The sequence below is a fragment of the Schistocerca cancellata genome, chromosome 3, assembly GCF_023864275.1.
Source record: "Schistocerca cancellata isolate TAMUIC-IGC-003103 chromosome 3, iqSchCanc2.1, whole genome shotgun sequence".
Taxonomy (NCBI): Eukaryota; Metazoa; Arthropoda; class Insecta; order Orthoptera; family Acrididae; genus Schistocerca; species Schistocerca cancellata.
In genome coordinates, this window is record NC_064628.1 from 165512785 (window position 1) to 165526303 (window position 13519).

Here is a 13519-nt window from a genome sequence, read left to right on the forward strand (position 1 = left end):
TGTATTCCTTTGCCCGATTTCTGTCAATCATTGTCTAATATTCCTCCTAAAACTCTCTATAATCTTCGGTTCTTTCAGTCTGTCCAACTCCCATCTCCTTAATAGTCCCACACTTGGAACTCTACGTGGAGATCACTCCACAGTACGTCGTTATTAGGGTCACCTAACACGGCATTCTGCAGGTCGGAGCGAAATATGTTGGATCTCTTAATCGGCTAGGTAGGCCACACAATTTAACAAGGGCAGTTGGAGAGGTTGAAGTTAGATATACTGGGAGCTAGTGAAGTGTCGCGCCAGGAAGAACAGGAATTCTGGTCAGATGAGTAAAAGATTATAAATACAAAATCCGATAGGGGTATTGCAGGAATATGTCTAGTGGCGGATAAGAAACTAGCACTGCAGATAAGCTTCTATGAGCAGTATAGTTAACGGCTTATCATAGTCAAGATAAACACGAAGTAAGTACTCAGCACTGTAGCACAAGTTTATGCAGGTGATGAAAAAATAAGGATTGGAAAGAATGTATGACATGATAAAAGAAGTTATTCAGGTAGTTGAATGAGTAGAAAGTTTAATTGTGATGGAACTGGAATTTAAGCAGCAAAAAGGAGAAAATGAGAACCATTACGGGAACATGGAGTGGCGGGAATGAATGAGAAAGGTAGCCGTCTGGTAGAATGTTGCACAGAGCAGAATCTAATCATCGCTAATACTTGGTTTAACAGTCCTGAAACATACATTTAAGCCACAGGTGGGTTTGAAAAAAATTACAAAATGATAAGATAGAGACTTAGAAATCAGATCTTACACAGAAAAACGTTTCACGGGCAGATGCAGACACTGATCATAATTTATTCTTTATCAGCTGCAGATTAAAACTGAAGACATTGCAAAACGAAGGAGATGTGAGCTGCTCAAACTGAAAGAACTGGAGGCAGTTGAGAGGTTCAGAAGTAACATTAGACAATGAATGACAGAAAGTGGGGAATGGAATACCACAGAAGATGGGTAACCGTGAAAGACGAAATAGTGAACTGACCAGTTGTTAAAATAGACAGAAGACAAATTCCAGTATAAATCCTTCGATAACGCACGAGATATCTAATTGACGAAAGGAGAATATATAAAAATGAAGGAAACTGAGCAGGCCAAAATAGCACATAAGCATCTAGAAAATAATGTTGAAAGAAAGTGCAAAATGGCAAGGCAGAAACAGGCTGGACACGAGCCTCAATGATGTAGGAGGAGGAGGAGGAGATTAGTGTTTAACGTCCCGTCTACAACGAGGTCATTAGAGACGGGGCACAAGCTCAGATTAGGGAAGGATGGCGAAGGAAATCGGCCGTGCCCTTTCAAAGGAACCATCCCGGCATTTGCCTGAAGTGATCTAGGGAAATCACGGAAAACCTAAATCAGGATGGCCGGACGCGGGATTGAACCGTCGTCAGTGATGTAGAAGCATGCATAACTAGGAAAAATGTGGATGTCATCTACTGAAATATTGGCGGAGAGAGAGGCATTGTATAACTACCAAGCTATCAGTTGGAAAACCAATACTAAGGAAAGAATAGGTAGGTGAAAGGGGGAGGTAACATATAAAATTACTCGGAAACGAGCTAGAAGGCAGGAAGGGAAGAGGAAGTACTTGAAAACGTGTTGTGAGATTTATTTCTACGAGAAGAATTCGATATAAAATGAAATTACCAAGCCGAAACAAGGCCCCTGGATTAGAAGATATTCTCTCACAATTATTGAGATTCTTGGAAGAATCGGCCTTGATAAAACTGTTCTACCTGGTGTGCAAAATACATGAAACAGGCGAAATAACCTCAGGCTTCAATAACCATGTTATAATCCCAGTTCCGAAAAAGGCAGGCGCCATCAGTTGTGAATATTACCGAATCACCAGTTTAATACGTACGTCTTGCTTGCAAAATACCGACAAGGATTATATGCCGAACAATAGAACAACTCGTAAAAGACGATCTCGGAGAACATTTTCGGCTCCAAAAAATGTACTAAGACGCGAGGCAATATTGATCCTACGACTTATAAAAGGCAATCCTATATTTATAGCATCAGGTGATTTAGAGAAAGCTTTTGACAAAGTAGACTGGAATACTCTCTCCAAAATTCTGAAGGTAGCAAGGATGAAACACAGGGAGCGGAAGGTTGTTTACTACTTGCACAGAAAGACACTACAGTCATACGAGTGGAAAGACATGGAATGGAACCAGTGGTTGAGATGGAAGGGAGACAGAGATATTCAAAGTGTACATTGAGCAGTCAAAGAAACAAAGGACACATGTGAACAGGGAATTAAAAATCAAGTAAAAGGAATAAAAATATTGAGGTTTTCCAATACGTCCCCCTAACCGTGTCAGAGACAAGAAAGGACAAGAAGAGATGTTGAAAGGAATGAACGTTGTCTCGGAAATAAGTTATGAGATGAACACGAATAAATGTAAAACAAGGATATTCAATGTGTCCTAATTAAAGTGGGTAGAAGAGTTTGGTTATTTGGGCAGCAAAATAACTGACTAAGGCTGAAGTAGGCAGCATATAAAATCAAACGAAAAGCATTTTTCAGCAACAGTAATTTGTTAATATCTAATGTAAATTTAACAGTTAGCATATATTTTCTGGAGGTATTCATCTGGACTGTTGTCTTGCACAGAACTGAAACGTGGACGGTAAGAACAGAAGCTTTAGAAATGTGGTGCTACAGAGGAATGCTGCAGATTAACTAATGAGTCAACAGCAACATTTGCTTAAACTCAATCATGTATGACTGTGGGATGGTTGTGATCTTTTGCTAGTATTTCGTGACTTTCACTGTGGTCACGTATTTTGATAAAGCATGTAGTGTCCAACAAATGTTCTACATCACTGTTGCAGAACGCAGCACTGTCGGCACTGCCTTACGTGGTCGGCGGAGTGGCGAGTGTGTTATCCAGCATCATCCTGGACGTGATCATCAAGAGAGGCCTGGTGACGCCTCTCTCCGGCTACAAGATCTTCAACGGCCTCAGTGAGTACCTGTTGATGGTTACAATAGGTGCACCATGAATTAAAAAAAGTATAGATTATGCCACTCAAAAATCCAAATACTAACTGGAGGTTTCATTTTTTTTTCAGTAGTGTTAGTATGCACTACTCCCTCACAACCAATCATTGGATTTCTCTTCTTTCCCGAATTTTACATTACATTGTTATGTAACTGCCACAAACAGCTCAGGATAATTCGCCGTTTATTTTAAATATACTTAAGTTTATGAGGTCACGACATAGTTGCTTCTGACATATATATTGTAAGTTATAAACCACACTATAAAATAGTTTGATAACATGTGTCAGTGTGGTTGGCCTTTCGGAAGAAAATTTTAAGCGTTTGTGAGATTTGTTACTACACTCACAGGAAAAAAAGTGGGGGTGTTAGACAAAGTAATCAAATGAAAGGGCATGCGCTTAGGTCTTCTGTTACAGCTCTGCGATGATTAATGCATTGCACATTGGATAGTGAAGTGATACAAGTGCAGAAGGAAAGTAGGATTGTGCAGCCAGTTAGCGAAACACGCCTTCAGAATAGGAATGGTAACGCCTCTACGCTCTTTCTTGAGCGGTGATGAGTTAATTGGCTACAAAAATCACTATAACCTAGAGTGTTTTCAAGAGTTGTGGCATGTATATTTTGACAAGCTGACGTGTTGCAGCACTACTTGTTAAGTTGTCAGTGACGATTTATTTCTGCTCCTACCGACGATATGACCGAATGTGTATCAGTATCGTAATCTATTGTTTTCTCTTCCTTCCCCTGCAGTGTTCTTTCATCTTATCACTGTATGTCGTCTCTCCATAGTCCGCCATGCGACTCAAGTTTTTCAGGTTTTACTCGTAGTCCAGTGATACAAGATATACAAAATATTAGCGGGCATATAGATAAAGCTCTGCGAGTTCTCTCGTAAGAATAATTCTTCACTCCACCAAAACGGCAGCCTCCGAAACTAACAGCTCATCGTTTTCGTGTCTGTGTCGCGAAACATTTCGCTTTATGTGAATGGAAAGTTTAGACAGTCGTGTCTTTCACAAGGCCAACATAGCATATTATAAGCACACCTTAATCCTTGTACTGTTCTTTGAGACATATACACTGAGGTGTCAAGAGTCAAGGGACAGCGATAAGCCCATATACAGATGGCAGTAGAATCGCCTACACAAGGTATGAAAGGGCAGTGCAACGATGGAGCTGTCATTTGTGTTCAGGTGACTCATGTGAAAAGGTTCCCGACGTGACTGTGGCCGGATGACGGGAATTAACAGACTTTGAACACGGAATGGTAGTTGGAGTTAGACGAATGGGAAATAGTTACGGAATTCACTATTTCGAGATCCACAGTATCCAGAGTGTGCCGGGAATACCAAATTCCACGCATTACCTCTTACCACGTACAACGCAGTGGCCGACAGCCTTCACTAAACGACCAAGAGCAGTGTCGTTTGCGCAGAGTTGTCAGTGCTGACATACAAGCAACACTGTGTGAAATAGACGCAGAAATCAATGTAAGACGGGCGACGAACGTATCCGTTAGGACAGTGTGGCTAAAGATGGCGTTAATGTGCTCTGACAGCAGACGACAGACACGACTACCTTTGATAACGGCACGACATCGCCTGGAGGGCCTCTCCTGTGCTCGTGACCATGTCGATTGGACTCTAGACGACTGAAAAACTGAGCCTGGTCAGTTGAGTCCAGATTTCGATTGGTAAGAGCTGATAGTTGGGTTCGAATGTGACTGAAATGCCACAAATGCATGGACCCAGGTTGTCAACTAGGCACTGTGCAAGCTGGTTTTGGCACCATAATAGCGTGAACCATGTTTACGTTGAGTGGACTGAGGCCTCTGTTCGAACTGAGCAGATCATTGACTGGAAATCGTTATTTTCGGCTACTTGGAAACCAATGTGCGGCCTTTCATGGACTTCATCACTGGGCCACAATTGTTAGCGATAGGTTCGAAGAACTTCTGGATAGTTCGAGGGAATGATCTGGCCACCCAGATCGCCTGACACTGATCCCATCGAAGATTTATGAGACATAATCGAGAGGTCAGTTCATGCACAAAGTCCTGCACCGGCAACACTTTCGTAGGTATGGACAGCTGTAGAGGCTGCAGCGAACGGCTTGTGGAGTCCATACCACGTTGAGTTGCAGCACTACGCTGGGCAAAAGGAGGTCCGACACGATATTAGGAGGTATCCTATGACTTTTGGCACCTTAGTATAAGGTTACAATGAATGTATAATCGTTTTTTATACTGCTGGGGTTAGAGCGAAACACGAAGGAGGCCAAAGTAATTAGAGCTGGTCGTTCGTGCACATTTCACTCTTCGGGTACACCCTGAAATACCTACTGAAGCCTCCCAGCCTTGACCCTAGAAGCCGGCACACCTCTTGATACTGTCCACTGTGCTTGCAGCGGGTGCCGGGGCGGCGTTGACGCTGCTGCTGCTGCCTCGCGCCGGTTGCGATCGCATGCTGGCCGTGGGGCTGCTGTCGCTGAACGGACTGTGCCTGGGCGCGCAGTATGCCGGCAACGGCTCCAACCTGCTGGCGCTCGCGCCCAACTTTTCCGGTTCGCTGTACGGTATCTCCAACACATTCGCCAACGTCGCTGGCATCCTCGCGCCGTACGCCGTCGGCTACCTCACCAATGGAAACGTAAGTCATGCACACCACGCATAAAACGACTCTGTAGAAGAACTGAGCACTTACAGGTTTCCCGTTCATTAACTGTTTGTTTTGCTTAACACCGATTAAGAAGTATGTAGACAGAAGGCTGTATCAAAAATTTACGTAATGTCGAATTGACAAATTTTATGAACCACACTGGGGTTGCCCTTGTCTTTTGTCCACTTTCATGTAACATTTGGAGCGTCAAGGGAACAACAGCTACCCACTTTTCCACTATTATGTAAAATTGGAGGACAAAGGAACAATAGCCTAATCACTCATAATGACAAAAGAGGTGCAGGGTGACACACGGGAGACGGATGGTTTTTAATGAAATAATACTCAGCCAACTTTAAAATTAATGCATGTTTATTTACAAAATCACAGCTCATTATTTTCCATTTTAGTTAACAAAATTATTTGTGAAAAATATTGTCGTCAAGGTGATGTCCATCATTTAGAATGCAGGACGCAAGTTTCTTCTCAAAATCCTCCATCACACCGACTAAAATCTCTGCAGAGATGGCAGTAATTTCTTGAATGATTGCATTCTTCAACTCGTTCAAATTTCGTGATTTGTGGTTATAGACACAGTTCTTAAGGGTCCCCCACAGAAAAAAAGTCACTTACTGGCAAGTCGGGAGACCTGGGAGGCCAAGGAACATTACCAAAACGTGAGATAATCCGGTCAGGAAACATGCGTCTAAGAACTGTCATTGAAGTGTTTGCGGCGTGCGATGTTGCCCCATACTGCTGGAACCAAACGCATTTTAAAGGGATTCGTCGTATTCTTAGTTCTGGTTTCAAGAATGTTTCAAGCATACGAATGTAACGAACCGAATTAACAGCAACTGTGGTCCCGTTCTCTTAAAAAAAATAAGGTCCAATAATGCCAACAGAGCCAAGAGCACACCAGACTGTAACTTTTTCTGAGTGTAGAGGACGCCGGTGGGTAAGGTGTGGATGCTCTGGAGCCCAGTGACGTAGGTTCTGCTTATTCACGGTCCTGTTTAAATGAAAATGAGCTTCATTGCTCATCACTAAAATTTCATTATCATTCGGTCCAAAATCACTTGCATTCTGTAAGCGAAGTCTTCTCGTACAGCAAAATCAGTTTCCTTAAGTTGTTGGACAATGAGCATTTTGTAGGGATGGAATTTTAATTCTTTATGCAAAATTCGTCCAACCGATTCACAATTGATTCGTAACTCACTAGCATGACGTCTAGCTGACCGTCCTGGGCTTCTGACTGCCTTACCCATTCAACATTTTCTGGTTTCGTTACTCTGCTTCTCGGGCCAGGATGCTTCTTATCCAGTATGTTTCCAGTTGATCTGAGGTTTTCCACCCATGTGAGGATTGTGTTACGGCTCGGGACAGCTCCATATCAACCGACATTAAACCGCGCACGAAACAATCCCTGCATAGCAATAACAGACTCACCACTTTTCACAAAACTGCCATAGACAAACACTCTACGTTGCAAGTCCCACTACTCCATAGTGACTGAGTAAATGAAATGGCGTCTTGTGTGGATCAGAACTATCCCCCCCACGACCACCTCCCACCACCGCGCCCTCGGTACTACGCAGTTCAAAAACGTCCGTCTCCCGTGTGTCTCCCTGTATTTGTTTTTTGAGTCTCGTTGTTAAAACGATATTCTCATTGGCAAAAATTTGCTATCAGTCGTTTATCCACGGCTCGTGTTGTAGCAATTAGTGTCACTGCCTCCAGATCGCAGGGTTATGGTTTCGATTCCTAGCCAGATTAGAGATTTTATTCGCTCCGGATTTGGATGTTTATATTGCTCTGATTATTTCATGTCATCATCACCGACACAAAAGTCGGCGGAATGGTGTCACATGCAATGGCATGCACCAAGTGGCCGTGTAACCTCAGATGGTCCATTAGAGTTGCTGTAGGGATTCTGGGCCACATTTCAAGTGGCTGCCAATTTTCGGCGATGAAGTTGTGGAATCCAAGATGCCTCATGATGTTGGTGAGAAATACATACATCCAAGATGGCACTGGCTGGAAGTTCAGCAGTGCAACATGGTGGTGGCAAGAAATCAAAAAACACAAGATGACGCGGCTAACCCAGTAATGCTAGTGGGAAATTGTAACAAAAATCCAATATCGGGGAATTAGCTCACTTGTGTTAGCAGCCATTATGGCACCGTGTTCAAAAGAATCACAGAAATCTCAAATTTGAAACATGTTCAAAACTTGTAGGCACTGATGGAAAAAACTTCCACACAGAGAGGAAAGTCATTTATCTCGAAAACACAATCTTTAACTAAAATAAAATTATTTACCAAACCACAAGGAGGCTGTTTATTGCAATACCTAAGTATAGCTATGGAGCTCTGACAGCAAACAAAAATTCCATCTAGCACTAAAAGTTATTTCTCAAAACACATAAAATTTCGAGCACAAAACATATGTGGCACTATCCTTGTAACCTAATTTTTCTATAATGTTTGAGAAATTATACATGGCTCACATAATGGTGCTACAGATGAAGCTTACAGCTTAACCTGTGGTTGTGGATGAGTTTTGTTCAATCTATGAACTGTGCATAAAAGAAAGCAAACTAAGTGAACTTATGCCCAACAATATTACAAACACACATGGGTGATACAACCTACAGTTTAAAGTGTATTTGTCAACGAGAATAGTTTGATCTATGTACCAAAATAAACACTGTTAGCCCCTTGACGAAACTGTCTGTATTATTTGTCAGAATGGTATATTAACTTGGCTAAAACTACTGATTAAATTAGCTAAACATTATAGCCTCTCCCCATGAACCATGGACCTTGCCGTTGATGGGGAGGCTTGCTTTCCTCAACGATACAGATAGCCGTACCGTAGGTGCAACCACAGCGGAGGGATATCTGTTGAGAGGCCAGACAAACGTGTGGTTCCTGAAGAGGGGCAGCAGCCTTTTCAGTAGTTGCAGGGGCAACAGTCTGGATGATTGACTGATCTGGCCTTGTAACACTAACCAAAATGGCCTTGCTGTTCTGGTACTGCGAACGACTGAAAGCAAGGGGAAACTACAGCCGTAATTTTTCCCGAGGGCATGCAGCTTTACTGTATGATTAAATGATGATGGCGTCCTCTCGGGTAAAATATTCCGGAGGTAAAATATTCCCCCATTCGGATCTCCGGGCGGGGACTACTCAAGAGGACGTTGTTATCAGGAGAAAGAAAACTGGCGTTCTATGGATCGGAGCGTGGAATGTCAGATCCCTTAATCGAGCAGGTAGGTTAGAAAATTTAAAAAGGGAAATGGATAGGTTAAAGTTAGATATAGTGGGAATTTGTGAAGTCCGGTGGCAGGAGGAACAAGACTTTTGGTCAGGTGAATACATGGTTATAAATACAAAATCAAATAGGGGTAATTCAGGAGTAGGTTTAATAAATAATAAAAAAATAGGAGTACAGGTAAGCTACTACAAACAGCACAGTGAACGCATTATTGTGGCCAAGATAGACACGAAGCCCACGCCTACTACAATTTTACAAGTTTATATGCCCACTAGATCTGCAGATGACGAAGAAATTAATGAAATGTATGATGAGATAAAAGAAATTATTCAGGTAGTGGAGGGAGACGAAAATTTAATAGTCATGGGTAACTGGAATTCAAGAGTAGGAAAAGAGAGAGAAGGAAACATAGTAGGTGAATATGGATTGGGGCTAAGAAATGAAAGAGGAAGCCGTCTGGTAGAATTTTGCGCAGAGCACTTGGTTTAAGAATCATGAAAGAAGGTTGTATACTTGGAAGAACCCTAGAGATACTAAAAGGTATCAGATAGATGAAATAATGGTAAGACAGAGATTTAGGAACCAGGTTTTAAATTGTAAGACATTTCCAGGGGCAGATGTGGACTTTGACCACAATCTATTGGTTATGATCTGTAGATTAAAACTGAAGAAACTGCAAAAAAGTGGGAATTTAAGGAGATGGGACCTGGATAAACTGAAAGAACCAGAGGTTGTACAGAGTTTCAGGGAGAGCATAAGGGAACAATTGACAGGAATGGGGGAAAGAAATACAGTAGAAGAAGAATGGGTAGCTTTGAGGGATGAAATAGTGAAGGCAGCAGAGGAACAAATAGGTAAAAAGACGATGGCTAGTAGCAACCCTTGGGTAACAGAAGAAATATTGAATTTAATTGATGAAAGGAGAAAATATAAAAATGCAGTAAATGAAGCAGGCAAAAAGGAATATAAACGTCTCAAAAATGATATCGACAAGCAGTGCAAAATGGCTAAGCAGGTATGGCTAGAGGACAAATGCAAAGATGTAGAGGCTTATCTCACTAGGGTAAGGTAGATACTGCCTACATGAAAATTAAAGAGATCTTTGGAGAAAGGAGAACCACTGGCATGAATATCAAGAGCTTTGATGGAAACCCATTTCTAAGCAAAGAAGAGAAAGCAGAAAGGTGGACGTAGTATATAGAGGGTCTATACAAGGGCGATGTACTTGAGGACAAAATTATGGAAATGGAAGAGGGTGTAGATGAAGATGAAATGGGAGATATGATACTGCGTGAGGAGTTTGACAGAGCACTGAAAGACCTGAGTCGAAACAAGGCCCCTGGAGTAGACAACATTGCAATAGAACTACTGACAGCCTTGGAAGAGCCAGTCCTGACAAAACTCTACCGTCTGATGAGCAAGATGTATGTTTCCCAAAGAAAGCAGGTGTTGACAGATGTGAAAATTACCGGACTACCAGTTTAATAAGTCACAGCTGCAAAATACTAACGCGTATTCTTTACAGACGAATGGAAAAACTGATAGAAGCCGACCTAGGGGAAGATCAGTTTGGATTCCGTAGAAATATTGGAACACGTGAGGCAATACTGACCCTACGACTTATCTTAGAAGAAAGATTAAGAAAAGGGAAACCTACGTTTCTAGCATTTGTAGATCTAGAGAAAGCGTTTGACAATGTTGATTGGAATACTCTCTTTCAAATTCTGGAAGTGACAGGGGTAAAATACAGGGAGGGAAAGGCTATTTACAATTTGTACAGAAAGCAGATGGCAGTTATAAGAGTCGAGGGGTGTGAAAAGGGAGCAGGGGTTGGGAAGGGAGTGAGACAGGGTTGTAGCCTCTCCCTGATGTTATTCAATCTGTATATTGAGCAAGCAATAAAGGAAACAAAAGAAAGTTCGGAGTAGGTAGTAAAATCCATGGAGAAGAAATAAAAACTTTGAGGTTCGTCGATGACATTGTAATTCTGTCAGAGACAGCTAAGGACTTGGAAGAGCAGTTGAACGGAATGGATGGTGTCTTGAAGGGAGGGTACAAGATGAACACCAACAAAAGCAAAACAAGGATAATGGAATGTAGTCGAATTAAGTCTGGTGATGCAGAGGATATTAGATTAGGAAATGAGACATTTAAAGTAGTAAAGGAGTTTTGCTATTTGGGGAGCTAAATAACTGATGATGGTCGAAGTAGAGAGGATATAAAATGTAGACTGGCAATGGCAAGGAAAGCGTTTCTGAAGAAGAAAAATTCGTTAACATCGAGTATAGTTTTAAATGTCACAAAGTCGTATCTGAAAGTATTTGTATGGAGTGTAGCCATGTATGGAAGTGAAACGTGGACGATAAATAGTTTAGACAAGAAGAGAATAGAAGCTTTCGAAATGTGGTGCTACAGAAGAATGCTGAAGATTAGATGGGTAGTTCACATAACTAATGAGGAGGTATTGAGTAGAATTGGGGAGAAGAGGAGTGGCACAACTTGACTAGAAGAAGGGATCGGTTGGTAGGACATGCTCTGAGACATCGAGGGATCACCAGTTTAGCATTGGAAGGCAGCGTGAAGGGTAAAAATCGTAGAGGGAGACCAAGAGATGAATACACTAAGAAGATTCAGAAGGATGTAGGCTGCAATAAGTACTAGGAAATGAAGAAGCTTGCACAGGTTAGAGTAGCATGGAGGGCTGCATCAAACCAGTCTCAGGACTGAAGACCACAACAACAACAACAAACATTATAGCGACGCCAAGCTAAGGTATTAACTTTTTCTTCCAGTACAAAATGTGTCATATTCTATTGATAATTAATTTATACTGTCATACTGTGGAGACTATGTGACTCATCACACTTCACACATGATCGTGTTACAGGGAAATTGCAATGAATTGTCATATAGATTGTCATGTGTAAGATATATGCCTGCATACAATGGTTTAAGGTTATTTGTAAGTCTACCTAATTCATTTTCCATTGGGTGGGAAGCGAATTTAAGAAAATCATTTATTGTAAAAGTAGTTTACAGAGTTATGTATATACATTTACACAAATAAAAGAATACCATCATTTATTTTTAGCATTTTTCATACATTCTGCAGTTTTAACCATACTTGATCGCATTATATCCTTCTTTTCGTGATACTCTTTGTAAACTCTTGACATCAGGATGAATTGCAGATGCTGCATCTTTGGTCTTTTATGAGTAACATTCCGTCTTCATGGAGTCATTACGTCTGGAATTCTGTATGTAATGTCTGGGTGTCTTGGAAAAGTAAATCCTATCCATTTCTTGCCAGGTTTTCCATCTTTGAATGAAATATCCAGCTTCAGCTCAGCAATAAGATTGTGGACACATTGTGTTACTTGACGTCTGCTAATAGTGAAACAATACCTTGGCTGAACGAGATCCACTTCACTAAATGAGCTTCACACTGACCGAGTATACAGGAGAGACCCATCTGTTTAAGAATTGGATATATTCCAGGGATTTTATAAATCACAGATGGTCTGGAAACTTCGTAAAATTTACTAACACCACCTACGCCCATACTATTTCTTACGACAGGCCCATTTTTACAATAATAGTATTCAACACAAGAATCTGGTAATTTGTATGTATAGCGGGTGTTAACTACTGGTTCTGAAACTGTATCGTAAAACAGAAGCATACAGTGTGTATGTGCAGCGTTTGTCGGCTACTGTATCTGACATAGTATTCTAACACGAAAAGGTCATAGCGTAAATTTTTAGTGGGTGTCATCTAATGAATTTTGAAACTTTACTTTAGCACCAGAAGCTTACAATGTGTATGTACAGTGGGTGTCAGTTATTGAATCCTTATCATTTTGTTCACGCTTACTGGTAAGTGTCAAACAAATTGTCCTTTCTACATCTACATCTACATGTTTACTCTGCAGTCCACATTTAAGTGCCTTATTTCATCGAACCACTTTCACATTATTTGACTATTGTTCCATTCTCGAACAGCATGCGGGAAAAACGAACGCTTAAATCTCTTTGTGTGAGCTCAGTTTTCTCTTTTTTTTTTTGGGACGATCATTGCTCTCCGTGCAGTTGGGCATCAACAAAATATTTTTACATCTGGAGGAGAAAATCGTAGACTGAAGTTTCATGAAAAGATTCCACCATGTGGAACATTGCCTTTGTTTTAATGATTGGCATCCCAACTCTCTTAAGTTAACTGTGACATTCTCTCTCTTATTTTATGAGAGTACAAACGACTTGCGCTTCTTTGAACTTTTTCGATGTCCGCCATGAATCATATCTGTTAAGGATCCCTCACTGCACAGGAATACCCCAGCAGAGGACGATAAGCGTAGTGTAGCCCATCTAATGGATTTGATGCATCTTCTAAGCATTCTGCCAGTTAAATGCTGTCTTTGGATCGCCTTCCCGCAACGTTGTATATGTGATCGTTCCAGTTTAAGTTGTTCGTAACTATCCCTCCTAGGTATTTAGTTGAACTGACAGCTTGTATATTT

General features: G+C 41.3%; 1 protein-coding gene across 1 annotated transcript in view; it reads left to right on the top strand.

Annotated features, from left to right (window-relative positions):
- The window catches only part of LOC126176179 (putative inorganic phosphate cotransporter), a 79093-nt gene that overhangs the window by 48504 nt on the left and 17070 nt on the right, over positions 1-13519 (top strand). The window contains exons 7-8 of the mRNA XM_049923320.1: positions 2899-3031; positions 5477-5718. Of these exons, the coding sequence (XP_049779277.1) occupies positions 2899-3031; positions 5477-5718 (375 nt within the window). The remainder of the gene's footprint in view (positions 1-2898; positions 3032-5476; positions 5719-13519) is intronic.